Raw genomic sequence first — 27,382 nt, 5'->3', positions numbered from 1 at the left:
GGGTGCAATTTTGTTTTTTGGACCCGGGAAGACAAACTGGATCTGCAATTAGCCGCTGAAGATGAAGAAGTTTTTGCAAAACAAAAAAGGGAGACATTCATTGCGACAGAACAAACGGAGCTCTCGATGCCAATCCAAAGATTTCTGTGAGTGTTTTGTTTTTCTTGCTTTGCATCGCTATTTTTGCAATTCTATTCATACTGGGTCAGAACTATCGTATGACTTCGCGTACCTGTCTCCAGTTGTCTCTTGCTAATAATTAGTCGGTGCAAAGAAATATTTGCAGTGGGAATTTGTCTGCCAGGGTAATGAAGGTCCCGATCTCTGCGAAGACTCAATTTAATTGGCTCATATAGAAGTTGTGAACCAGGTCATGGACCGCTGGTGTATGTCATGGTTCAGAGTGTAGTTTGAGGCGATAGTAGGAGGACACAGTGGATTATTCGATGGACAGATTTTGTGTAATGTCAGTTGATCTGAATGCATCTGTGACTTTGGGTAAGATTTCTTTTCCATCTTCTTCTTACTTTTTCACATCAAGTGAATTCTTTTATCCACTTTGCAGTCCTCAGCATGCCGACATCCAACCAAGGCTGGCCCGAGGAATTCGGATTCCAGCTTGGCGGGAATGGACCAAGCTACATCCTGTCTGTCGAGGAAGGAAGCAGCGCCCAACTGGCCGGCCTGCAAGCCGGAGACCAAGTGTTGGAAATTGAAGGCCACAATGTGTCAACGTTGGGTCCGCAAGCTGTCATTGCCATCGCGCAAACTCAGAAGAACATCCCGCCCAGCATTGGAGTGGTGTCCCGGATACAGCAGGTTTGACATTTGATGCATTTGTGCTGATTTTCTTCTGTACAATCTTGTGTATTCTTGCTTTACAGATGGACATCATACCAGGTCCGGATGGCCGTTTCGGTTTCACCATCGTAGGGGACTGCCCCTTGCTGGTGGAGGACTGCTCACCGTGCTCCCCGGCCGGCCGTGCCGGCTTGAGGGCAGAGGACTGCGTCATGGAGGTCAACGGCATCCCCGTCAGGCATCACGAAATGGCTGCGGCGCTCATCAAGTCCTCCCAGGGGAGGACCTTGCGCTTGGGGGTGCTGGGCCTTGGCGCGAAGCAGAAACGGAGCATCAGCATGGAGGATAGTCAGATCGGAGGGGAGCCCGCAAGAGTGGATCGGAAATACAAGGCTCTGGAGTTCAACAGGAAGGTCGGTGACTTGACAGATTATTTCGAGAATTGCACTTCGGGTAAAGTCAAATGATGCTCATTTGGATTGCCGTCATCAGGTTGAGCAGATTTTGAGCGACGAGCCTAATGTGAAGGAGAAACTCTTCAGTGTGTTGAAGCAATACGCAGCAGAGAAGGATGTCGACTGGTTGGCCTCTGTTTTGCCTGAAATCCTGATCACTGATGACCAACGAGAGCTCATCTCCAGTATCAGGTTAGAGGTTTGTACTCATGTTGGGTCTAAAAAGCTCAATGTAAAAACTACATGAAAGTCTTTGTATTGAGAGCAGAGTAACGCTAGGTGCTTCTCGTACTGTTCTCATCAACTCATTTGCTCCCAAAAACGTATAAAAACGTTCTATTTTAAATATTGCCATGGTCTCAAAAACATATTTATACGTTTTGTTTTGTTTTTATGCTAAAGCATACAGAAGGCTTGATGCAGCTAATGATCTGAATAGGACGCTTAGCAATGATAGTTGTTACAAAAAACGGCCAGCGGGTGGCAGCAGAGTATAAGAGACCAACCTGCAGGGCCATGTTGCAAAAAAGCTCGTTTCCCCAGTGTTTTAAACAGATTTGTGAATAATGATGAAACTTATCTTTTTTTTTTCCTGATGAAAGAATCTTTCTTTTGGTAGGTTCCATGTTTTTATAGCAATATAACAGAATATTCTGTATGCCTTGCAAAATCAGTCAAAATCCAGTCATACAGCCGGGAGCGAAGAGGGTTGCTTCAGTGAAAATGGCTGGGAGTGAATGAGTTAAAGGGGAAATCAACCCCCCCACACACACACAATTATTTTTTTTCTATGCAGCCCCACTAGCCAAAATATGTTATTCTGTTTAATATTGCGGAATATAGTGGAATACGAGTTAAGCAGAAAAATCCGGTCGTTTTTATCCATCTGTGGGGCGGCTATTTTGCCACTTGCTGTTGACTGAACATGACATCAATGTTTCTCAGGTCTCGGGTAACAACCAATCACAGCGCAGCTTCAGAAAACAGGTGCGCTGTGAAGAATAAAAAACGGCTGGGTTTTGCTTCATAATTCATATTCCAAAAATGTTATTTCATCAGAGTGTCATGTTTAGACTAGTATGGCTGCATAGAACATATAATTGTCAAGAAATGCTTTAAGTTGACTTCCACTTTAATCATTCATTTTGCAGGTTTCATGATCCCATGCGAAAGGTGAATTTGCGTAAAGTAGAAATACGCAAAATAGGGAGGTAAAACTGCAATAGACGAAGTTATGGTCACAATTAAAAACCCGCGATAGCGTGAAGCCGCAATAACCGACTTGGAAAGCGGCACGGAAACACAGTATTTGTATTTATAATCTACAGGCATTGATTCAAGAGGCGCTTGCTAATGCTTAGGACTGGATTAACCATTTCACAGCTACTGTGTACACTTTAGGTTTAGGAGGGTTCCATCTGCCACCCAGGTTCGATCCATAGTGACCGCTAAATCGCCTACAGTTTCATTAGTGTCAGTGAATTTTGAGTGCTTTTTTCATTGATTTCTCAGCTTGAGGGTGAGAGAGGAGGAAAAGGTTTATTTTGTACATCTGCAGGCGAGTAAATTATCATTAAAAAAGATTAGAAATGGATTTTGGCCGACAACATGTTCATTAAAGTCTTAATAGCTTTTTATTGTTTTTTTTTTTTTACAAGGTAAATAGAATTACTCTTCATCATGTTCATCTAATTGGCTCATAATGGATACCGCGGACTGCAAGTCCAACCAATCAGTGCACCCTTGATGTAGGTTTGAATTTTTTTTTTGGACTGGGGTATGATTGGGTTATTTTTAGATTTGTGAAGCAGTCCATCTGGTGCTTGGAATCAATCCAAAACACCACCAAAAAAAAAATTATAATAAAAAAATTCCAGACAGCCAGAATGACCTGTTTGTCCACTCGCCCAAAAGAGACTGCAGTCTTATATTTCCACTCCGTCCCCTGACAGCTTGTCCACAGATTGCACTTCCTCCACAAGTGCAGCCAATAAAAGCAGCCAATTATTCTCTTACTAATCTGGCTGCTTACCCACAACTACTACAATACGCTAAGAAGCGTTTCCAGCATCAAAAGAGCAGGTTTTTTTTCTTCTCACCAATCCGAAGCAATGGTGACATTTTAAGTGATTCTACCTTTAGAATTCAAGTTCCATTAAAATCACTTTATTTGTGATAACGAAGGGCGCTCCTACTTGCACATACAGCACTAACATGATTAATGCCATCCGTGTGGTTTTCCTTTCCACAATTCTCTCACTGAGGGGATATTTATCTTCCGCTCTGTTGTATTTTCCTCTCGTTATCCCGCTCCGAGCCCCCACCTCCTCTCCGCGCTCCATCTCCACCTGACACTTGGCGGTGGAGGACCCCTACCAATATCCTTTATATCACTCAAGAGACGTGGCAAATTTAGTCAGGTGTGTTCGTTAAGCGGATTTAGTTTGTGACCATGCGTGAGCGCTGAAACAATGAATTGCCTGGGGTGAGTCCTGTATGTTTCTTTATCTTTCAAGTGTCTGTATTTGTGTTGTGCACTCTGTTTTTATTGTTGGCATTTAGTAAAGCCAGAAAGTGGACATCTGTATTGTTTTGTTTTTTTATTGGTTAACTGAGAAGTGATTTTTGAGAAAGCAGGTCTGGTTTCTGCTCGGCTGTGCTTCCTTGACTGGTGTTGGTAATGATAGTGTTTATGCAGTGGCTGCAGATACTGTTGAAATGCAGCACTGCAAATGTGTCTCAGGGCTTTTTTTTAGTGTCGACAAGATAGCTGACACCGTTCGAGTTTCCGGATGAAACCACAATATATACGTGCTGTACTCATACTGTATGTGTTGGTATTGTGTATTTAATTTAGTAGTGCTCTATAATTGCCGTTATGGTTGTCATTGTCAATGGCTTCTAATTAAAAAAATAACAACAAAAAATAATAATCTTTTAACTCATTCACTCTCAGCCATTTTTACTGAAGCAACTCCCTTCGCTCCCGGCTGTTTTACTGGATTTTGACAGATTTTGCAAGGCCCGCAGAATATTGTGTTCTATTGCTATAAAAACATGAAACCTACCAAAAGAAAGAAAGTCTCTTCTTTCATCAGGAAAAAAGTATATTTATATATCTGTTTCCGTTTTGCAGCAATTGGCATTAGAATATAGCTAAGTTTCATCATTATTCACAAATCTGTTGAAAACACTGGTGAAAACAGCTTGTTGCAACATTTGCTTGAAGTGTTCTCTTCAGTTCAGAGGTTGCATCAAAGCCTTCTGTATGCTCTAGCATTAAAAAAAAAAAAAACATAAAAAACGTACAAATACGTTTTTGGGACCATTTTGGGGGGAGCAAATTAGTTAAATAACTAATTTAGTATTTGGTCCCAAAGGAACTTGCATAATTTTAGCGTTTCAAAGAAATGTATTTGTCTTAATATTCTTTTTACATGTTTAAACATTTTGATTGTCCTAATCGTGATTTCAATTATTACCAAATGAATCGTGATTGATATTTTCTTCATAATCGAGCAGCCCTTAATTAAGTTACTGTGTATGCTGCAACTTCAGAACCACGGACAGCAGTATTACAAAATCCAACAAACCAAAAACATAAACAGCTAATCTATTAGCTATGGTAGCCACACAGTGCAAGCTTTGCAGATTTTTAATCAAAGTATTATTTCCTCAATTGTACGCTTTCATTGTGCTTTGATTTGATTTGCACCAGCAACGTGTCATCAAATTTACAGTTTAGCCTCACTTTGCCTGCCTCCGAGTCACATCTGTAGGCCTTCGCTTGAAAAGAAACGAGGTCTGCTCTTTGTAGTTTTCTGCTCATCATCCTTCCCTTTGGAGAAATACACGGCTGCCTCCCCGCTTGCTTCCTCCGCTAAAAGCCGCGATCAGATAATTATAGATTCTCTTTTCTTTTATAAATGAGGTCAAATCGGGACGCTCGTTTAGTATCCAAGAGTAGAGGCGGGGGAACTTTATTTTTGTGATGAGGCGGCTGTTTCAACACGTCAGTCACGCTACTTCTGGAAGTAACAATTGAACCTGAACACACACAGACACACACACACACTAGACATACTGTATTAGCTTAAATGGATGACACAAGACACAAACCGCATGCGGCGATGTGGGTGTCGACACCTACATGGCTGCAGAACATTTATTTCAAACATGGTTCTGTTTTTTTTGTAGCCACAAGTCTCACCGTGCATACACACATGCACTTGCGCACACACAAACAGAAAACCTATAAAAATCTGCAAAGATAGTGACGACAAGCTAAGGATGTAGTGCAGTAGAAATACTGCACTAAGGTGATAATGCGAATTCCTGCAGTAGCAGATGTCTTGTTCCATCTCTATTAGCATGCTAATTACTTAGCTGGAGACTGTTTTCCCATAGAGGGCTTTCCATTCTGCCTGCTTAATGGCTGATTCATTTGATTAGGAGCAAATCAGCTCGTCAGACAGAACCCAGCAGGTTGGCGTAGGTGGGAATCTGAAGTGTAGTGTTTATTAACCACGCTCCTTTGGATCTTTTTATCTCACCAGAACAGGGGACAATTGAGCTTTAAGTGGTTAAGTGTGTGTGTGGGTGTATTTATAGATACTTGTCTTGTCAATGGCTGATGTGATCACATCAAGAACAGATTGTTTTTGTAGCGTGTGATGGATGGGGTAGAGAGGGCAACTCTTTTCGTTTCGCTCTCACAGTCGGTATTGAAAAGGGAATAAACACATATACTGTATGCAGATATATAAATATATATAAAAACAGCTGCCCCGAGTGAGGCTCGAACTCACGACCTTCAGATTATGAGACTGACGCGCTGCCTACTGCGCCATCGAGGCATGGCGGAATATGGAAACGGTAGTAATTTATTGCGATTCATCTAAGTGCGGTCGCTCGAATTTCTATGCATGTCAGCCATTCATGTTGGTATGGATCATTTTCGCCCCCTTGTGGAGTCGCCCTCCAAGCGTTTTTTGTTTTTGTTTGTTTTTAATCCATTTAAATACTCTGGAAAACTATGGTAGAGTATTGCATTCACTTGAAGAAAAAATCTCTGGATTTTTAAAGTATTTTTTTGGGGGAAGGGGGGGTAGTCTTTGTTAATTTTTTGGGCTTTATGGAATATTTTTTCCCTCTTTTTCTGTCTTTTCCCCTTGTTTTTCCAGAATATTTTCCCCCTGTTTTTTGGAATAATATTTTCTGTTTTTCCTGGGATTTTTTGGTGATTTTTGTGAAAAAAGTTTTTTTGCAAGGGAGTATTCCAAAAAAACTGAAAAAATATTAGGAAAAACTGAAACAAATAATTCTACAAATGTTACTCAGAAAAACCCAAATCGTTTTTTTTAATCAATTATTTTTTTCAATTATTACACTTTTTGCTCTTTCTGTATTCTTATTTTTTTTGTAATTCAATATACAGGTATTGTAAAGAAAATATAATTTATAATAAAGAAATACAAGCGAGTGAACATATCAACGCTACATTCACAGCTGCCTCTGCTGTGTTTGTGATGATTCAGAAGATCCAATTAAAAATGATTCAGCTTCAGGTCAGGATATTGTTTGTGTAAAAGTGACAATGTCAACAGCTAGAATCTTAATTGTGTCTATTGTCCCTGATTCACATTAGATGAATATAATTTACTGTAGAGCTTAACTAAATTGTCTATTACGTCATGGGGGGGGGGGGGAACAGAATTGTGGGCGCTGAGCAATTTTGTCCAATTGGTAAAAGTGGTGAGCTCTTAGGTCAATAAGATGATGACAGGTTCCTACTTTGCGTTGACGCCAGGGTGACGAATGGGCGGAAGTGTGGGAGATGCTGTAGATGGAGAGAGAGAGAGTGAAAAAGAGGGAGGTAGCCGAGGAGGAATCCCATGCTCATTCCCTCCCACATCTTTTTCCCTTGCTGTATTCTGGCTCTGCTTCCTCGCGCTGCTGCAGTCAGACTCCCGCTATCACTACCCAGACTCTATCTCTTTCAATTCACTTCAATTTTGCTTGCTCTGAGAGCAACTTGTCTGTTAAGAGCTCTTTTCTTTCAAATGGAGGCGTGTAAAGATGATATTGGATGTAAACATCAGGGGGGGAGCTGGTGAATGTTTATCAACTAATTAGTTTCTATAGTGGATCAAGTTGGACCTGTACTATAGATCCTCAACTCTGTTTGCTCTCTGAGACGACTCTTGTGGACTAATATATCCTTCCTGTTGCCTTCACATGCTGCCATGTTGGCCAGAATCTTCATTCCCAAGAAGCACCGGCAACGCTTCGACGAGTCCGTCTCCCAGCATGTAATCAACAGGCTGTGCCGCAGTAAGAGCATCAGCGAACCACAGGGCAGAATCCGTCGCAGCCGGAGCGAGGACCACTCGGACCGGCACCGTGGGACCAAACGGGCCAGTTCGGTGCCCCGTGATGGAGGGGAACCCGGTGGGAGGGGCGAGGTGGAAAGAGACAGAGGCCATAGGAAGTCGGTCTCCGGGGTACCCACACATCCCCCCATTGGACCCAATCAGAGGTGAGTAGCTCTCATTTCAACTTTGGTGGGGAAATATGATCGGAATCCACCTTCTCTTTGAGTTTGACCTATGACTATGAACAGTATCATTTTATACTCCCATCCATCCATTTTCTTTATTGACTATGTCCTGTTTGGCGACACGTGAAGCTGGGGTCTCTGCCGGCTGACTTTGGGCAAAACTCAGTTGCAAGCCACATGTAGAAATAAAAAAAACATTAAAAGTATGACGATGCAGATATTGCACGTTCGATGTGTTTGCATTTGAATTATTTTGACGTGCATCTACTTCCACATAATTCATCAGACTTTCATCATACCTAATTCAATATATTCCAAAAACTCAAGCCTTTCAGGCTATTATTTTTCTCATTCCAACAATTTACAGTTTTCTTTAAATTCAATATTTTCAACCACAAATTCCCCATTCATTCCCAATGGGACATTCCCCATTACAGGTTTACATCGCTCCCATTTGAAATTCAAAACATTCAGCTCATTCAATACACCTTTGGAACCATTTTTGTAAATATTCACCACCGCCACAAAAGCATATTCATTCCCACTGACATATTCAACAAAACAGATTGACATCATCGTCCCTATTAGCAATTCAAAACATTCAGCACATTTGATTCACTTTGGTAACGATTTTCAACAGGCTAAAAATGTCTACATCACCAAAAAAATCTATTCATTCTCCTTCCACATCAACGAATAGCATTTCATATCATTGCGTATCAATCAACATCATCTGTATCGTTTATCGTAATTCCACCTGCTTCCATCATTTCGCATTTCAGCATTAACTAGCAATTGCTCATTCTAGTTTGTATTTCCTATCCTTCACTCTATCATTTGAGAAGTGTCTCCTCCGGGATGCTTGAAGTAATGATCCTCAGAGAACTCAAACAGGCACGGCAGAGGAATTATAGTATCCGGTGGGCCTGAATGTTGAACTCATTCACTGCCGTTGACGGCTATAGAAGTCAAAGTCCATTATTTTAGCTGGGCTGGCAGGGAATTAATTAATTAATAAGCATATTGATTGATATTAACACAGTAAATATGTACATCAATTGGGAATGTTACATGTTCTTTTCCCACCTATTGTCTAGGGTGATTTCTCCCCGCTATTGTATTGCGCAACATTCTTCTCCATGGTAGCTTGATGTACAACAGTGACTACTATAGATGCACTTGTACCTAAAAATACAAATGACATCACTTTGGAGTTACGCCGCATTGATGCGCGACGCTTGCCTGTCAAGTTGGCCGTTCATCCAGTGTCGAGCTGGTATCTAAAGTGCCAGACGTACTTTTCAAGGGTTTCGCAAAGCCATTGTCTCCCCTGGAGTTATGTTATATAATAGTCGAGGGGGGGGGGGGGGGGGGTTGATGAATAGAGTGTGACGAGCTGCTTTGTACAGTATACGATGACTTTGGGGAATCAAAACGGCCTTGAGCTGCATGAGCGCCAATCTTACACCCCCCCCCCCCCCCCAACACCCTCCTCGTGGACCCCCGGTTGCACACCACCCACCCATCTGCATTCACTTATGTAACAGCTGCCAACCTATAAAGAACAACATCTTTTTTTGGCCTCTTGCCCCTGTTTACTTATCAAGGTAGCTTGCCTTGACTTATCTCCATGGCAACATATATATATATATATATATATATATATATATATATTAGGGGTGTTAGAAAAAATTGGTTCGGCAATATATTACAGCAGGCAATTCTCGAATCGATTCAATATGCGGCTGAATCAATTTATAAACATCCATTTTTTTATGGAAATATTCAACAAAACGTCTTACTTAGGGTTAGGATTCACACATTAAGCATGGAAGAGTGTTATATTAATGGAACATTAAGCCTTAATATTTTTATTTCAGTGCTGTTCAAACATCAAACAGACTGCACAACCTGTTTGTTAAATGCAGTGGCTCAGTTATAAAGCTGAATTTTCAGATAAATAAATAAATGTTCATACAAATCTTACAGCGTGCATGTACAAGTTTACTCATTTGTATTGTCTAAATTTGAGTAAAAAAAAAAATCGCAACAATCAATTTATAGATTCGTATCGGGATTAATCGGTATCGAATCGAATCGTGACCTATGAGTCGTGATACGAATCGAATCGCCAGGTACTAGGCAATTCACACCCCTAATATATATATATATATATATATATATATATATATAAGAAGTGAAAACTATGCTTATCCCGTGTTCTCAATTTCATAACACCTGTTGTCACCTTCAGGCTCATCCGCGTCTACAGAGGCAAGAAGACCTTCGGCTTCACGCTGCGAGGTCACGCTCCAGTCTGCATCGACTCAGTCATCGCAGGTGCGATTCTATCTTTAAGTCCAATACCCGAGCAAGTGTGTGTGCGTGGGCTGAGTGTGTTGTGGTTGTCAGCCCCCGGGCTTGAAGGGCATCTTTTGTTCGTAATGAATGTAGCAGGAAGCAGATTTGGCTCACGGATGAAACGCAGAGCTTATGTGCATGACGACGAAAGTTTTGCTGAACCGGTTTCCTAGGTATATATTTTGCCGATATATTTCACATCTCGTTTCGACAAATAATGACCAGCAGACAGTAGAAGCTGCAATTTCTCTGTCTGGACATGTGAGCGTAGGTTCGCGCGCGTGTGTTTCGTGATGACGGCACAGCTCCCGCCCACCACCATCTCCCACCATCGTGTGCTGGAGAACACGTTGACTCAGTGGGCCTTATGGAGGTTGGTATGGAGATGGTGGAGGTGGCTGGCGTGACTCTCATCGTGATCGCAGATCCTCCGCCGAAGGACCAGAAGATCGTCTTTCACACTCTTGACACCCGATGACAGTTGATGTGGTAGCCGCGCACCCGTAATAGTTTCAAATAAGTGTCACATGGACATCAGATTGTTTGTTGGTGGTCTTGTTCGGTGTCATAAACAGACTGACAGAATCAAATGAGTCATTCACACAATTCTCTGGTGTACACGTTGGCTCTGCGAGTCTTGTTTGATGAGAAAGCCTGTTAATGGTCGGTATAATTATTTCATATTTACATATTTAGGGGTATTTTAAGTGATGTCTCCTCTCTGGTGTCTGATTTTTGCTGTCATCTCCCTCTCAGATAGTCCTGCTGAAGAATGTGGACTAAAACCGGGCGACCGCATTCTTTTTCTCAATGGACTGGACATGAGGTCAGCTCATGTTTTATATTCTTAATAACATCGGCTTTTATTGCTGCAAATATTTGGTTGTGTATTGTCCAATTTGCTCTGTTAGTTAATCCATCACAAATGTTTTTTTTTTTGTTACTGTCATAGCCTCGAACTCATTATTATATCAATGTTGCTGCATTGATATAGATAGATATTGAGGCTGTCAGGGTCAGCTATAAATCAAAACTTCGCAATACAGCAATGTGCCTGCACATGACTTATGAGCACATCTATCTTTTCATATTTGGAGGCAGACAGAATGGAGCGGAGCTTAGTTCAATATGAGTGAAGCCGATGCAAGCGACTACTGTTTATGTAAGCGTAACTTTCCCTTGTGGGAGGCGTCGTCGCTCTGTGTACTTTACAACTTCTCAGCCCTATGGATCGGAGAGGGCACGGGTGGGAGTGAGAATGAAGAAACTGAATATAAACTCGGCAATAACAGTGGACACTGGCCAGCCGCAACATTAGGTACACCTATACTATTAACATGATAGCACTCAATTGAGTCAATTTTGTTTTACAATGCCAGAGCAATTTTATTTTACATTAGTATATTTGATTAACTCATTCACTGCCATTGACAGCAATAGACGTCAAAAATTAATTAGAACTATTTCTATTAGTTTAGATTTATTTTTTCCATTTTTGTTAACAAGAGTATGAAAGCCTAGAATTTTTTGGGGTACATTTAGAACAGATATAACATTTGTGATTCATCGTGAGTTAACTAGTGAAGTCATGCGATTAATTACGATTACAATTTTTTTATTCGCCTGATGCCCCTCATTTTTAATAATCTTTTATTTTATTTTATTTTTTTTTAATTTTTATAATCTTTTTTTTTAAAGAAACGATTATTAAAAATTTGAGGTGTCAGACGATTTTTAAAAAAAATCGTAATTAATCGCATGACTGCACTAGTTAACTGACAATTAATCACAAATTTTATATCTGTTTTAATACAATAAAACATTCTAGGTATTCATACTCTTGTTAACAAAAGTGGGAAAATTGTTAAACTAATAGAAATAGTTCAAATGAATTTTTGACGTCTTTTGCCGTCAATGGCAGTGAATGAGTTAATGTGGTTGTAGTATGCAGTAGTGTAGGATTGCACTGCAATATCTGAGAACTCTTTGTATGATCCTTGCAATAGGTGAGCTTCATAACTGTTGAGGCACTACTCCTCTGGGGTCAGAAATGAAACATCATTTAATGAAATCATTATTATAATTTTTTTCGTCAACACAAATATATTGAGGGCATGTACGTCAATAGATGAATTTGCACGTTAAAGGAGCATCCATCTGAGACATAAACTTCGAGCAACCACAATCTGCACACCCCGGTAACAAATACATTTTTGGTGATCCAACAAATCAAATTTACAGTATCAAATATAGTAAACAAAACTACCACTACATAACAACAATAATAAACAACGAATAAACACAGACTGAAACAGAGAGCTAATGCTGCATTCGAAGATGGTTGGAAGTCGGATTTATCAGAGTTGTTTTTTCCCAGTTCGAGCGTTCAAGGAGAAAGTAAACAACCAAAATGGCGGATAGTGCTAAAGTGTTTTTTAAATGTTGGTCCTTAAAACTCATTTGACCTCTAGCAAACTTGCCTTCTCGCAATTTTGCTTAATTTATTGTTTTTATCTTATTTCATAAGCATTTCATACAGTTCAATAGTTCACCGTATAATTTCATGCAGGGAGATAGTGGCATGTATTGTCTGTCCGTATGTTGTGCTACGTGAAGTTATGCCGAATATTTATGAATGAAGAAAGCTATTTAGTTTTATATTTGAGTAAACAGTCTGTGTTTCCAAATGGGTCGCCATTGTAGTTTGTCGGTGAAGTCGGGGTACCTTTTTTTACCCGACTTTGCCAGTGGGATTTCCGAGTGGTTGGAAGGACAAAAACAACAAAAAAAACATTTATCACTATCCGCCATTTTAGTTGTGTACTTTTGCCTCGAACGCTTTCAAGTCGGAACTGGGAAAAAACAACTCTGATAAATCCGACTTTCGACCATCCTCAAATGCAGCATAATACAACCAAACTGACGAGACAATGAACTACACCTGGACACCAGGTTGAGGAAGATGATTGGTCGACACAAGGGACTTGGCTGACAAGAACAGGTGGAAATGAAAACTATAACGAAGACAGAACATGAACACGGAACACAAGAAATTAGACATCAAACAAAAGTATAATACAAATGTAAAAAAAACAAACTAAAACTATTCATCACAGTAGCGGTCATGTGACGCTCCTCACCCCATTCTATCACAAACACAAACAGTGGAGTGGTCTTATAATATTGTAGTGAAGAGTAGATAATTCACCCACGGAAATTTGATGGGGAGTTCCGGGTGGGAATGTTTGTTATGACGGACTGAACGGAAGGAGTTTTAGCCTGTTAGCTTCCCTCACACTAATATAATTAAGTTGAGGTTTGAAACGCTTCTAAAGAGAGTGAGTCCACAAGGGGGCGCAAATTCCCCATACAAATTGATTGCCGTTATTCGTTACACTATGAAAATCCTACCACCTACCAATATAGCATATATATATATGTTTTTATCATTGTGGCGGGGGAGAGCTTTCGCCCAAAACTCAAGCCATTATCCCAGAATGGCCACTCATATTCTTTAACCCATAAAACAGCAATTGTTGAGACATACACCTCGTATGCCTCGATGGCGCAGTAGGCAGCGCGTCAGTCTCATAATCTGAAGGTCGTGAGTTCGAGCCTCACTCGGGGCATCTTTTTTTTTTTTTAATCTCATTATTGTGCACTGAAGCCTGCAAAAACATTATGAGTAATCCATTCTCTCTGGTAGGACTAAAAGTCCATATTTGTTTCACCCGCCTTCCTTTTATTACCTCATGCTTCCTGCGTAGGAACTGCTCCCATGAAAAGGTGGTGTCAATGCTGCAGGGCAGCGGTGCCATGCCCAGTCTGGTTATAGAAGACGGTCCATCTAATTACTCCTCAGACCCGACAGACCCGGAGGAAACTCCCAGTCTGTCTTCCAACAACTTGCCGCGCTCTAGGTGAGTACTAAAAACGCAGAACGAACATGAAAGTACGAAGATGTGAAAACGTATGAATATGTGGCTGTTGGTTAGATCTCCTGTCCTCAGCTCCCTCCAGTGGGTGGCAGAAATCCTTCCACCAAGCATCAAAGTCCACGGACGGACATTCAGCCAGCAGCTGGAGCACTTACTGACGATCCAGGAACGCTACACCATCTGCAAGGCCCTGGAGACCTTCTTCCAGCACAGGTCAGTTCAAATTCTTATTGAAGATCCCCCCCCCCCCAAAAAAAAAAATGTTATCCATCTGCTGTGCATTGACAAGCACTGAAAGAAGAGTTGCTGTTGCCTGGGAAACTGTACGGTACAGTACACGAGACTGGTGAGGATGTCGCAGGCAGGAAAAAGTGAGGGGACAAAATATAAGTAAAGTACACCGTCAGACACAACTACAAATAACAAATGACTTCAAGTGCGATGCCATTACAAACATTGCTTAGTTGGTATCAGAATTCTATAGAAAGAAGGCACCCATTCAATTCTGACAGCAAAAACTCTTAAGGGCATCAACACACAAATATCCTCCCACTGTTTGATCATCTTGTTTACATCTTCCTCCTCATCCTCTGCGCCATTACAAATGCTCAGATCTGTATTTTCAGTCAACAGCCCTTTGCCGCTTGTTTATACATGAAGATGATGTGCGGTGTTTTTTTGTTTTTACAGGAATGTGGACACTCTAATCGTAGACGTGTTTCCAGTATTGGACACACCAGCTAAGCAGCTGATCTGGAAATTTATTTACCAGTTGCTGACGTATGACGAGCAGGAACGCTGTCAGATCAAGCTGTCTCGTTTCCTGGGTTTCAAAAGCAGTGGTGAGATGAAGCATTTGGATCGGCAACTCTTTAACTCTATCTAACAGTATGAGTGGTGGAAAGGTTATCACTGTAAGCTATTGCGTGTTACTTTGTATTAATGTTGTCACTATCGGATATTATTTTAGAATCGATGAATCTATCGATTATTCAATCAATAAATCGACTATTCATTTTAATTTTGCATTAAAGTGTATTACAAAAGCATTTCCCCCCCATGATTACTGTTTATTAACCAGTAATTGGAAATTATTTCATAATATTTTTTTTTGTAGTGATAAAAAAAAAAGGGGGATTGATGTTACCAGTTACTATGTTGCCGGTTCGGTCATTGTTTTCCAAAGTAAAAACAGATGCTTGCAAATGTATTATTTTGATTTTCTTCTTTCATCAAGGACTACAGAAATTAGTGAACAATTACTGTTGATATGCTAAAATCAGCAATTTGGACAATTTTAAATAAAAAAAAGACCAAACGATTACTTGATTATTAAAATAGTCGTCGATTAATTTGATAATTGATCACTTGTCTATTAATCGATTAATTTTGACAGCTCTAATGTGAAGGGCTACTAATTTTAATGTACACTTCAGAAATAACAAATTATCTTTAATGATGTCATTTTAAATCAAATTTACTAAATGACAAAGAAAAATCACTGGTGAGCTATTTTTAGAACAGGCTCGAGGGCTCCAAACTATTTCTCGATTGTTAAAATAGTTGCAGATTAATTTGATAATCAATTACTTGTCAATTAATCGATTAATTCTGACAGCTCTTGTTTGTATACGCTATGTGTGTTTTGCAGCCGTATTAGAGCCTGACGCCGGTTCGGAGCACCACCGGAGGAGCAGCTCCGTGCGAATATCTGGGACGTCGTATCGCGGATGCGTGCGAGAGAGGAGTTCTGATGATTGCATCATCGGAACGCACTTGGGAATGGGTATGCTGAGAGAGGCAATTCATATAAAAACTTAAGTTACTTTGTAGTCGGGATGTTTCTTTTGTTGCATTCCAACTTTGTAGAAGGTGAAACGAAAATATGAACATAAAATGTTTTTGTTTTTGCTCCCATTTTTATTAAGCTGAGTTCACCCAACACTTTTTACAGTGTAATACACTCAATCTTGTTGCTATTGAAAATATCACCTTCATTATTTTCTGCATAGCTTTTAACTCATTCATTCCCAGCCATTTTCACTGAAGCAACCCCCTTCACTCCTGGCTGTTTTACTGGATTTCTACTGATTTTGCAAGGCTCACAGAATATTGTGTTCTATTGCTATAAAAACATGGAAAATACCAAAAGAAAGATTCGAGTCTTTTCTTTCATCAGGAAAAAAGTACATTTGTATCTGTTTCCGTTTTGCAGCAATTAGCAGCTAAGTTTCCTCATTATTCACAAATCTGTTGAATACACTGGGGAAAATACCTTGTTTGCAACATGGCCCTGGCTGATCTCTTATACTCTGCTGCCACCTGTTGGTTGTTTTTTGTAATAACTACCATTGCTTTTAAGTGACCTGTTTAGGTCAGAGGCTGCAGCAAAGCCTTCTGTATGGTCTAACAATAAAACAACAACAATAAAAACGTATTAATACGTTTTTGGGACCATGGCAATATTTAAAATAGAACGTGTTTATAAGTTTTTTTCATCTGCCACTGCTTTGCTTCATCCTTTCCCCTCTCAGCTGGGAAAGGATGCAAGAGGGCGTCACTCCTCACGCTTTATTGTGCCTCAGGAATTCATGTGGATGAATGTGGCAGCCAGGAGGAGAGGCAGTCAGGAGACGGAACCTCCTTCCCTGAGTCTCCTGACCTCGGTCATGTAGGTATCATGCCTGCATTGGCATTAGCAAAGCTTGCTACTTTGCGCTCTTATCATTTGAAGGTCTGCTGCTAACCACAGGTTGAGATCAATTTGACTGAAGAAGTGGCGGACCTTCAAAGTAGAGTGCCGCCGCTGTGCGCTAATCATGCCTCCATTCATAGATGTCAGGTGTGTACACGGAGCTGGAGAACGTGTACGCAGGGAAGAGTGTGTCCCCACTACAGGGGGGCACCCCAGCACAGCCCGAGGGGCCGGGACAGACTGAGGCCTATGGTCGCTCTCTCTCCCCCCTCACACTCCCTCCACTCACAGGTACTCCAAACACCCACATCATATGTGCACATGCTCTCAGTCGCACACTCGCCGAAGGTGCTTTGTTTAATTTTGTTGGGCCAGGATGGCAATGACCAATGTGTCATTGTTACATAATCAAAACACTCATGTGACCATCATGGCCCAATATACCTTAGTCATTTGTTTTTGTAGTTGTTGTTAGAAGATAAAAACTGATCAGCGCCTAATACTAAAACTAACATTGAGTTACATGTAATTATATACTGTATGTGGTTGCAAAGTCCAATGGAATAAACTCCAGTTCACAGAGCACAATATATTTGTAAATATGTTTAAATGTATACACTCGGACGTATTTGAAAGTATGTTTCAATTTATTTAAATCTGCTCAAACGTATTTGTAAATACGTTTAAATACGGCTCTGGTGTATTTGCAAGTATGTTTAAATGTATTTAAATACGCTCAAAGGTATTTGCAAATATGTTTAAATATGCTCGGACGTTGTTTGCAAGTACGTTTAAATGTATTTAAATATGCTTAAATGTATTTGCAAATATGTTTAAATGTATTTAAATACTTTCGAAGGTATTTGCAAGTATATTTGACCATACTTGCAAATACGTTCAAACGTATTTAAATGCATTCAATTTTGTTTTTTTCTTGTATTTGCTAGTCTAAAATAATAATAATACAAGCAAAATTGCTTAACTTAATGAATGCATAATTCTGAGAAAATTGTCAAATCTTATTATATCAAATGAAAAATAATTATTTTTAATTCCATGAAAAAAAAATTAATATTGCAGAATTGACAATTGTTATAATATTCTTCCATCATGTGTTTTATAATTGTGATATCCCCAAAAATTTCTCAAGTAAATTTACAATTTCATCTTTTAAAAAAGTAGTAAAATTATGGTTTCAGTTTCAGTCTCATATCTTTCTTGTACTGCGCTGGTATAAGTCATTCTGTGCTGTTAGGCACCGCCTCTGCAGGTCAGCAGATATGAAACAGAACACTAATTTACATTAAACACAACTTAAGTAAATTTCATCTGTAGAATCTAAAAGGTAAGACACAGTACATATTGTATTTTATAAGTGCAGTAACCGTATCAATGCAAATTGGATCCTAAGGCAAAATGACCCGCAATACTGCCTTGTCACCCTCCCACCTTCCAGGTAACCGCAAGTCGGGCCTGTCTCTCACCTGGAAGGAGCCCCTCCCTACCAACGTCTATGGAATCCACCATCAAAGCAGCGTAGACTCAAACCCGTACGTCAGCCTGGAGAGCCCCCCAGCTTCACCCCAACACAGCCCCAACACGTTGGGCCGCCGCAAGAAGCTGTTCACATTTTCCCGCCCGCCTCGCAGCCGCGACACCGACAAGTTCCTGGATGCACTTAGCGAGCAGCTGGGCCACCGGGTCACTCTGGTGGACGACTACGTGCCGGGCGAGAACGACTATGAAGAGGTGAGGAAAACGAAAAAAAAAAAAATTAAGTGTGTATTTGGTATTCTTTACATTGTAGTGTTGCATGTTGACATTAGAGGGTCTCTAATGTATGCTACAATTACCACTTGTGTCACATGAACAGATATATCAAGGTCATGGTTTCAGAAGAAGAGGTGTGCCTGTAAGTAAATTATCAGTAGAGTCTAATTATAGCATTTCTGCCTTAAAAGGACAATTTCCTGTTGTTGACTAAAAGTGGCTTGGGCTTGCATGGCTTCTCCTGGGGCGACTCGCTTATCTTCATTGATGATGTATCGCATGACGGCATCATCATAATGAACTCAAATTTGGTCTCATTCACTGCCATTGACGGCTAACGGCGTCAAAGACCCATTTAAACTGAGCTCGTAGTGAATGAGTGAACAAAAACAGAAACTGTCATTTAATAAACAACAGACCAGGAAGGAAGACAATGGACTTAATTATTTTTGCTCGCAAGAAAAATGGACAGAGAATTTGCTCAGTTACAATCTCCTATCCGTTCTGAAGCACATTCCGCCGAATCTCCTCTTTTTATTGGTTAGGTCCTGGTTACATAGCCTATTGCTGCTCTAAAAGGTTTGGGGAACACATAGCAGCAACGTGACAATCATCCCGGATATGACTCATTGCTTCAGTACATTATGTACATTTATTCTAATAACAAAAACACCGTCAAAACAATTATGAAGCTCAATGAAGTGAACGGCAAGTCAATCACCAGACTTAAACCCTATAGAACATGTGTTTTACCCACTAAAGAGGAGACGGAAGGAAGTAGCCTCCCCAATTGAAAAAGGCCGCGGTACAAAGAATTTGAAAATGGCTATGGAGGATTTTTTTAAAGAAATCTTTTGTTTTCCAATGAAAGCTGATTGCGTGTTTCCTCCCTCAGATGAGCTTCCCCGATGATCAGGACACGGGTTTCATGCATCGGCAGCTCAGTAGTGGCAGCAGTGAGGACCACAGTAGCAGTGACGAGGTTTCCTCTCCCTGCTACTCTTCTGGCTCCGAGCACATCCCCCCTCCTCCCAAACAGAGCCCGCCACCTCCTCCACCCTTCCAGGTCTTGTTACCGCCTCCAGTCCAGTTCACGGACCCGGTCCCACCCGTCCGCTTCTCCCCAGAACATGTCCCCCGCAGTCGGATGCCCTTCCAGCCCCACCACCCCATCATCCCCCCTCCTCCCCCACCTCTGAGGTCCCTCCTGTCCAACCGTTCCCCCCTCCACAAGGTGCTGCCCACCAGGGAGGAAGCGGACGAAGCGCGTTTCCAAACGCTGTCACACGGCCGCACCACCTTCACCACCACCACCATCCTGCGCGCGTCCCGCCCCAGCTACCTCCCCCGCCAGCTCAGCCAACCGCAGCCCATTTGTCATCCGTCCCCCCAGCCATCCCCTCAGACGCTGCGGCCCAGCCAGCTCGTCCTGCACAGGCACCATCAGCTCCACCATCAGCACAGCTATCAGGGTCCGCTGCCCCCGTCCCTCGAAGAACCCAGCCCACCACCGTGTCACAAGCAAGACCCCGCTGCCTCATTTTGCAAAGCTCCAAATTTGCATTCTGCTCTCCCCAGCCACACTAAAACTCTCAGACAAGAGCCGGACTCCCGGCAGGTAAAACCTCGACTTAAGAATTTTGTATGTGCTGACCAGGTGTTTTTTGAATCATAACAAAGCAAATCTAAAGCCCTTTTCACACTGCATTTAGCATTTATTTAGAGGAGCTGGCGGAGTGATATTTTGGCGTACCTGTTTGCAAGTAACGGCATGATTAAACTATTCATGTTCCCGCCCAGCCATTAGCTCATTCACTGCCAGCCCAATTCAAATGGATCTTGGACGTGTATAGCTGCCAATGGCACTGAACGAGTTCGTTTTTTTCACGCCGCTCATGTCCTCTTCTTCCTGGGCAAAGCTTTCTTTAGTAACAATGAAAAATACATCTTGTCAAGGTGCAGTCTAACTAGCGGCAAAATCTCTATTTTTACTTCCAGGTAGGTTGCTACATAAGCACTTTCAAATATGGGCACGCTAGTAACCGGTAATTTTGCATTTCCGCACGCCTCTTTCATATGGATCACAAAAAATGCCAAAGTAAAATAAATAAAAGTAAAAATAAACAAAACAAATATAAAAAAATACAAATGCTGTCTTCATGCTGTAGACGATGTCAACATGAAATGCGTCATGAAATGTTATTCAAATGAGAGGGCGGTCCCGAGTGCGACAGCTCAGTCTTGTTGTTTCTGCTCCAAAAATGTGTAGGCCGCATGGCCTGGTGTGTCAGTTACATAAACAGTGTGACATCATACTAGCGAGACACATTCAGCACAGCAGCAACAACAAAAAAGACGAGTGTGACAAAGTAAACAAAGGACAACAATGGAGGACATCCAGAAATGTTCTTTCTATTTGGCAAGTGGGTGTTAAGTGCAAGAAGATGTCAAGGCGCAGTTTTATTTTTTATTATTATTTGTGTTCCCTTGCACTAAAGCAGGGATCACTAACATGGGTTGCTCCAAAGAAAATAAATAAAAAGAAATGGGTGAAATAGAATCAGAATGTGAACAAAACACCGATGCTTATTTCAAGATAATGAACAACCTTCTATTTATTCTTATTTCAGGCTCCTCCGCCTCCTCCCCCACCTTTGCCCCCGCCCTGCGACCCGCCTCCGCTACCTAAGCCGGGTCAAGCCTCGGACGCCAACCACATGAGCGTGAAGCGGCTGCGCTGGGAGCAGGTGGAGAACTCGGAGGGCACCATCTGGGGTCAGGTGGGCTCTTTTTGCATGCGACAATACATACTCACACTCGGAGCATATTTGATAGTGTGAGATGAGTGGAGATGTTCTACGTTATTTTCCACAAGGCAGCTTCTCAACAAGCACGCGTTTTGTAAAGTAGAAATAAAGAAGATTACAAGACCGCCGAGCACTTGTAAGAATATTCCCACCGGAGAGTGTAATGCGTCCTTGTTTTTGTTCAGCTGGGAGAGGATTCCGACTGCGACAAGCTCACAGACATGGTGAAGTATTTGGACCTTGATCTGCATTTTGGTACCCAACGCAGATCCAGTAAGTTGTTGCGGATGTCATTTCATCTTCCTGTATTGTCATCATCACCTCACACTATTTGTGCAAATTGTCAAATTGAGGTTTTACAGCTATATAGATACAATGTGTTTTTCTAATTTGATTGTCCCACTTTAAGTTGTATGTCACTTTATGTGTTGACTGACCTTGTTTTGCTTGCACTTTTACAGTCATATCAGCCGCTTGTCTTCAAATCCATTCTCCATAAGGCACCGCTTTCACCCACCTCCAGCCCGGTGATAACACAGTTCTGTCGGCGAAAAAGACATCGTATTCATCAGTCAGTGAACCTTGACCTTAAGAGAAGTCGCACGACAGAACTGTGTTATTAACTTATCATCCTGGAATGTGTGCCTGTTTGTGTTACTGTATATGGGAGCATGTGTGTGTGTGTGTGATATTGATCCCCGGTGCCTGGAGAACTCATCCTCACACTGTCGTTTAATTACCAGTGTCTCCACCAGAGCCGACCTTCCTGCCTGAGAACTTTAAAAAGAAAGACGTTGTGGAGATTCTGTCATACAAGAAAGCCTACAATGCATGTGAGTAAAGCCTTATATATATATATATATATTAGAGCTGTCAAACGATTACATTTTTAATCAGATTAATCACATCTTAGAATTTTGATTAATCACGATTAATCGCTTACTAAAAAAAGGCTTTTTTTAATCAACATTTTTTTCCCGCCAAATTTGAAGAGCACTGATTATGTGTTCATTATTTTGACATTTAATGTTATGAAGACGTCTTTTTATACATTTTATATATATATATATATATATATATATATTAGAGCTGTCAAACGATTACATTTTTAATCAGATTAATTACATCTTAGAATTTTGATTAATCACGATTAATCGCTTACTAAAAAAAGCCTTTTTTTAATCAACATTTTTTTCCCGCCAAATTTGAAGAGCACTGATTATGTGTTCATTATTTTGACATTTGATGTTATGAGGACGTCTTTTTATACATTTTATATATATATATATATATATATATATATATATATATATACATATATATATATTAGAGCTGTCAAACGATTACATTTTTAATCAGATTAATCACATCTTAGAATTTTGATTAATCACGATTAATCACTTACTAAAAAAAGGTTTTTTTTAATCAATATATATATATATATATATATATATATGTGTGTGTGTGTATTACGAGATCTCTTTATAATGTGCAGGACAGGTCAGAACAATAGATGTTGCCATAGCAACAGCAGGAGGAACAGCTGTTTTCGCACATGTGCTAATTGTTTTTGTTTATGGAGATGGTTAGTTAGACTGCTTTAGCTTATTAGCATTAGCGCTGGACTATTTTCGTGTTTTTAACCCTGGATACATTGGGCCTGTTGCCATGGCGATCGTGCTCAGTCTCGCCTCAGGGCTGGAAGAACATCCCCCGAGGCTTCCACCATTAGCGGGCCATCGTTCTTACACGTACGCCTGACAAGCCTCAATCTAATCGTCAGCTTCCTCCTCACAGCCATCCTCATCGCCCATCTGAAGCTCTCCCCCGACGAGCTCCGCCAGGTCCTGATGGACATGACCACCGACAGGTTGGAGCCCGCCCACATCAAGCAGCTGCTGCTCTACGCCCCCGACGAGGACGAAGTCAAAAAGTACGAGCAGTTCGACCAGGATCCGGCCAAGCTGAGCGAGCCCGATCAGTTCATTTTCCAGGTAGCTACTACGCAATAAACAACATTTGGAATAGTTGCAACATGAGCGCTGCTCTGTTCCAGATGCTGATGGTGCCGGAGTATAAAACCCGTCTGAGGAGCCTCCACTTTAAGACCACCTTGCAGGAGAGGATGGAAGAGATGAAGGTGGCCTATGATTACATCTACAAGGCTTCAGTGGAGCTGAAGACCAGCAAGAAATTGGCCAAAATCCTCGAGGTGAAAGCAATCACACATTAGTTGATGCATTTAAGATTATACATACTGTACATACTTGCTAATAGTTCGCATATTCTTTTTTTTCTTTCTTCAGTTTCCCTGTTTTTTTCTTTGAGACACACATTCCAAAATGATTCATGTTAGGTTTATTGAAATAATGTTGTCAATAGGTGTGAATGCAAATACTGGCAACCAAGGCTATTCTTGTTAATAGTTGTTAACTCATTTGCTCCCCAAAACATATAAATGTTCTATTTTAAATGTTTTAAGTGTCCCAAAGACCTATTTATACGTTTTATGTTTTTTTTATGCTAGACCATAGAGAAGGCTTTGATGCAGCCTCTCAACTGCAAAGAACGGTTGAATAAATGGTAGTTATCACACAAACAGCCAGCAGGTGGCAGCAGAGCAAAGGAGATCAACCAGGGCCATGTTGAAAAAAAAAAACTAAATTACTCACAATTCTAAATAGATTTGTGAATAATGATGAAACTTAGCTATATTCTTTCTAATGCTAATTGCTGCAAAAACGGAAAATATACTTTTCTTTCTGATGAAAGAAGATACTCTAATCTTTTTTTTGGTAGGTTTCCTGTTTTTATAGCAATAGAACCCAATATTCTGTGGGCCTTGCAAAATCAGTCAAAATCCAGTAAAACAGCCGGGAGTGAAGGGGATTGCTTCTGTAAAAATGGCTGGGAGTGAATATCATATATAGTAAATATTGTCCAATCCCAATCCAGACGATCAGATTAGTCTAGTAGTTAACAAAAACTAATGAAATAATAATAATAATAATTAAAAATAGAAAGAAAATGGATGATTATTTTAAATTGCTGTTCTTATGTAGTGCTCATGTACACTTTGTTGCTTTAAAATTTGAATGTTAACCAGGGTTCGACATTCACAGTAGGACCTATTTCATAAATAAATACAATGAAATAAACTTGTTTTTGCATTATCATTATTAAATATTCTAATTTTTAGTTTTATCCACTTAAAGCCACAAATTATCATTTTACTGCACTGCGTACATTTTTGTGTATCAGGTTCATAAATCCTTTTGTAGGGAACGGCTTGAACAAGATAAAGTCCAGAAAATGTCAAATGTTAAATAATTAGATTTTACGCTGCAAAAACTGTAACATTATATTTAACATCATTCTATTTCATGTCATTTGACGCTGATGAGCTCTCTCCACTGCACACAGTTTGTTCTTGCAATGGGGAATTACCTCAACAACGGCCAACCCAAAAGCCACAGGACGACCAGTTTTAAGATCAACTTTCTCAACGAGGTACGACCCGGCTCATCTTTCGTCTCTCGAGAATCCATCCATCGTGTCTAATGGTTTCATTGCGTCTGCCAGCTCAGCACGACCAAAACGGTGGACGGGAAATCGACTTTCCTCCACATTCTGGCTAAATCTCTGTGCCAGCATTTCCCGGAGCTGCTTAACTTTTCCAGAGACCTCACCACAGTGCCTCTGGCAGCCAAGGGTACGACGCATTGAATTCATTAAGGGGAGAAGAACAAGCAATCAGAGTAGTATACTGTATTTTATTTTTATTTTTTACCTAAATGACTGTTGTTCCTCCAGTGAACCAGAGGGTGGTGACCACAGAGCTGAGCGACCTTCACGCCACCATCCAAGACATCAGAGCGGCGTGTTTGAAAATCCCCCTCACATCTGAAGACCACTTTGCTTCTGTCATGAGTGTATGTCATCTAAAATACAAAAACACATTTACTGACATATGTGTAGCATTAGTCCAGATGTATTTTGCACTGTAATATTTCATGTTCTAATGTGTGTGGTCTAACAGAGTTTTCTGGAGAACAGCCACCCTGCAATCCAGTCTCTGGAGTCTCTGCAGAGCCGAGCAATGGAGGAGTTCTCCAAAGTGGCCTCCTTCTTTGGAGAAGACAGCAAGTCCACTTGCACCGATTCCTTTTTTGCCATTTTCGCAGAGTTTATTTCTAAATTTGAGGTGAGCGCGTGGATCAGAACTGTTGAGTTTTTGTTGGTGGTCTATCTATTATCTCTTTTCTATTTTACCTGAAAGACACATTATTTTTTTTACCTCTTCTCTGGAGATGAAGTCATAATTACTGAATGTGTTAAACTAACGAGTTCTTCATTTTTTTCTTTCAGAGGGCCCTCAATGAGACCCAGACCCCCGAAAACCCAAGAAGCCCCAGACTGTCCTCCCCTCTGGCCTGGTAGAAGTAACACAGTCTGATCCCAACAACCAAAGTGCCAACAATCACACGTAGTGAAGTGACGCTCCCCCTGAACAAGTGCAGAGCCACTTGTTGTCCAGCAGAAAGGACCTACAGCACCCTTGTACTTGATCAAGAGTGCCCCCGTGTGGAGGAAACCTGTCATTTCAGGTTAGGTAGAGCTGTCCTAAAATCAGCACTTGACTGACCGATCTATGTCATTTAAATGGATGATAGCTACTGATATTTATTGTAAGATTATGTATTTAAAAAAAATGTAAGCTATATTTTGTCACATTGTAAGAATTTAGCAACAAATGTAATCACTTTCCAGGTGTTTACATTTAGATGACAGTTCAACATTTTGGAGAATATAAAAATCCTAAGAATGTTAGGAGATATCTTGTTATAGTTTAGGTTGTGCGGTCTAAGAGCCGTAGCTTTGGGTCCGCAAAAATAATTTGCAATAATATCCCAACATTTACCTAATTTAAGTTGGTTGAAAGAAGAGTTATTTGAGTTATTTTTGTAGTAATTACTGTTCGCAAGCTAGGCTAGCCGACGGGCCTTTTTTCAACAGCAAAAATGTCATTCCTTAAGGAAGCTATTGAGATCTACTTCATGCCATTTTTGGCACACTTACGGCTCATCCGGTATCACAACGGAATATATAGCATTTCATCATCAATTTGTGCAAGCAACAAAGTCCTGCTTGTATAAGCGGGCGTTAACCGAATGAAGGACCTGTAAATGATCCATTGTAAGTGCTTTTCTGGTTGCCATGGTAATCTCATGACTCATCCACAGTGTACCAGGAGCTGTGGTGTACTCTGTGTTGTATTATGAAATTGTAAATTCTCATGTTTTGGCTATGCACTGCTCATGGTTTTCATTGTGAGTGCTCGGGCGGTCCTCCGAGCTCTGGTTTGGATTTGTTAAAGAGTCACTTGACTAGTATTTATTTCTCAGTGTTGCACAGCTTTCAAAGTGGAGTGTTAGCTAACTCTCGTAAAACGCAACCAGAACTGCTGCTAAGTATCGTAACTGTGTTTCTGGTCTAAATCGGTTGCATGTTGGTACAGGTAGCAAACAACCTCCATTTTAATGCACATAATGTACTTTTATTGAGCAAGGTTTTTTTTCCCTCCGTTTTTTTTTGTTTAAGTTGTGTGATTGTTTGACCCCCTCAATGTTTTTTATCTATATATATATAAAAAAAATATTCACTCGAAAGTATGGCCTCTTCATTTGCCCCACCATTATTGAAAAAACATGTTTGTCTTTGTGCAATTTTAAAGAGTTATGACTTACTCGCTTGTCGTTTTCGCGAAGCTGATAGTCTGTCATTTAAATGGAGCTAGCTTGCCGCCATTATGGTACAAATACACCGGCGGCCATATTACGTTGCCAGTCAGTGAGGGCTTGAATCACTAATCACCATTGAGAATTTAGCTAACGCGAGGTCACTTATATTTATAATTAGTACAAATATGTCACTAATAGATCCTCTTACCTGAACAACGGTGGGAAATTTTTATTTTAAATTAGATGGGTGGGGGT

At 40.7% G+C, this 27,382-nt stretch overlaps 1 protein-coding gene, 1 long non-coding RNA gene and 2 other non-coding genes across 8 annotated transcripts; 2 read left to right on the top strand and 2 right to left on the bottom strand.

The window, feature by feature from the left end:
• Positions 1–9: 9 nt before the first annotated feature.
• On the top strand, positions 10–27,055 carry grid2ipb (glutamate receptor, ionotropic, delta 2 (Grid2) interacting protein, b). 5 transcript variants are annotated; one of them, XM_086064935.1, is made up of 26 exons: positions 10–146; positions 566–819; positions 885–1,214; positions 1,294–1,448; positions 7,513–7,794; positions 10,070–10,155; positions 10,933–11,002; positions 13,944–14,096; positions 14,172–14,327; positions 14,805–14,956; positions 15,766–15,900; positions 16,700–16,785; positions 16,950–17,100; positions 18,266–18,558; positions 18,683–18,721; positions 19,475–20,197; positions 21,210–21,359; positions 21,572–21,659; positions 22,142–22,219; positions 23,184–23,380; positions 23,443–23,598; positions 24,810–24,896; positions 24,969–25,098; positions 25,200–25,318; positions 25,426–25,590; positions 25,755–27,055. In XM_086064935.1, the coding sequence occupies exons 1-26, from the start codon at positions 62–64 to the stop codon at positions 25,824–25,826; spliced, it is 4,392 nt and encodes a 1,463-aa protein (XP_085921061.1). In that variant the 5' UTR covers positions 10–61; the 3' UTR covers positions 25,827–27,055. The 5 variants fall into 5 exon arrangements, with proteins under 5 accessions (XP_085921061.1, XP_085921060.1, XP_085921062.1 ...); XM_086064934.1 differs by having other exon boundaries at positions 22,130–22,219; XM_086064936.1 differs by lacking the exon at positions 18,683–18,721 and having other exon boundaries at positions 22,130–22,219.
• trnam-cau (transfer RNA methionine (anticodon CAU)) lies at positions 6,040–6,112 on the bottom strand. The gene has a single exon. It is a non-coding gene; the product is annotated as a tRNA-Met (tRNA).
• Positions 13,733–13,805, top strand: trnam-cau (transfer RNA methionine (anticodon CAU)). Its single transcript has one exon. It is a non-coding gene; the product is annotated as a tRNA-Met (tRNA).
• Positions 21,262–27,242, bottom strand: LOC147157023 (uncharacterized). The gene is made up of 3 exons (XR_015091796.1): positions 27,134–27,242; positions 25,177–25,327; positions 21,262–21,927 (listed from the first exon to the last, which is right to left on the bottom strand). It is a non-coding gene; the product is annotated as an uncharacterized LOC147157023 (long non-coding RNA).
• Between the last annotated feature and the right edge of the window lie 140 nt (positions 27,243–27,382).

Source organism: Leptonotus elevatus, chromosome 20, assembly GCF_054856555.1.
Source record: "Leptonotus elevatus isolate MCC_2025b chromosome 20, RoL_Lele_1.0, whole genome shotgun sequence".
NCBI lineage: Eukaryota > Metazoa > Chordata > Actinopteri > Syngnathiformes > Syngnathidae > Leptonotus > Leptonotus elevatus.
Note: the sequence above shows the minus strand (reverse complement) of the source record. Positions and strands in the feature narration are given on the sequence as shown.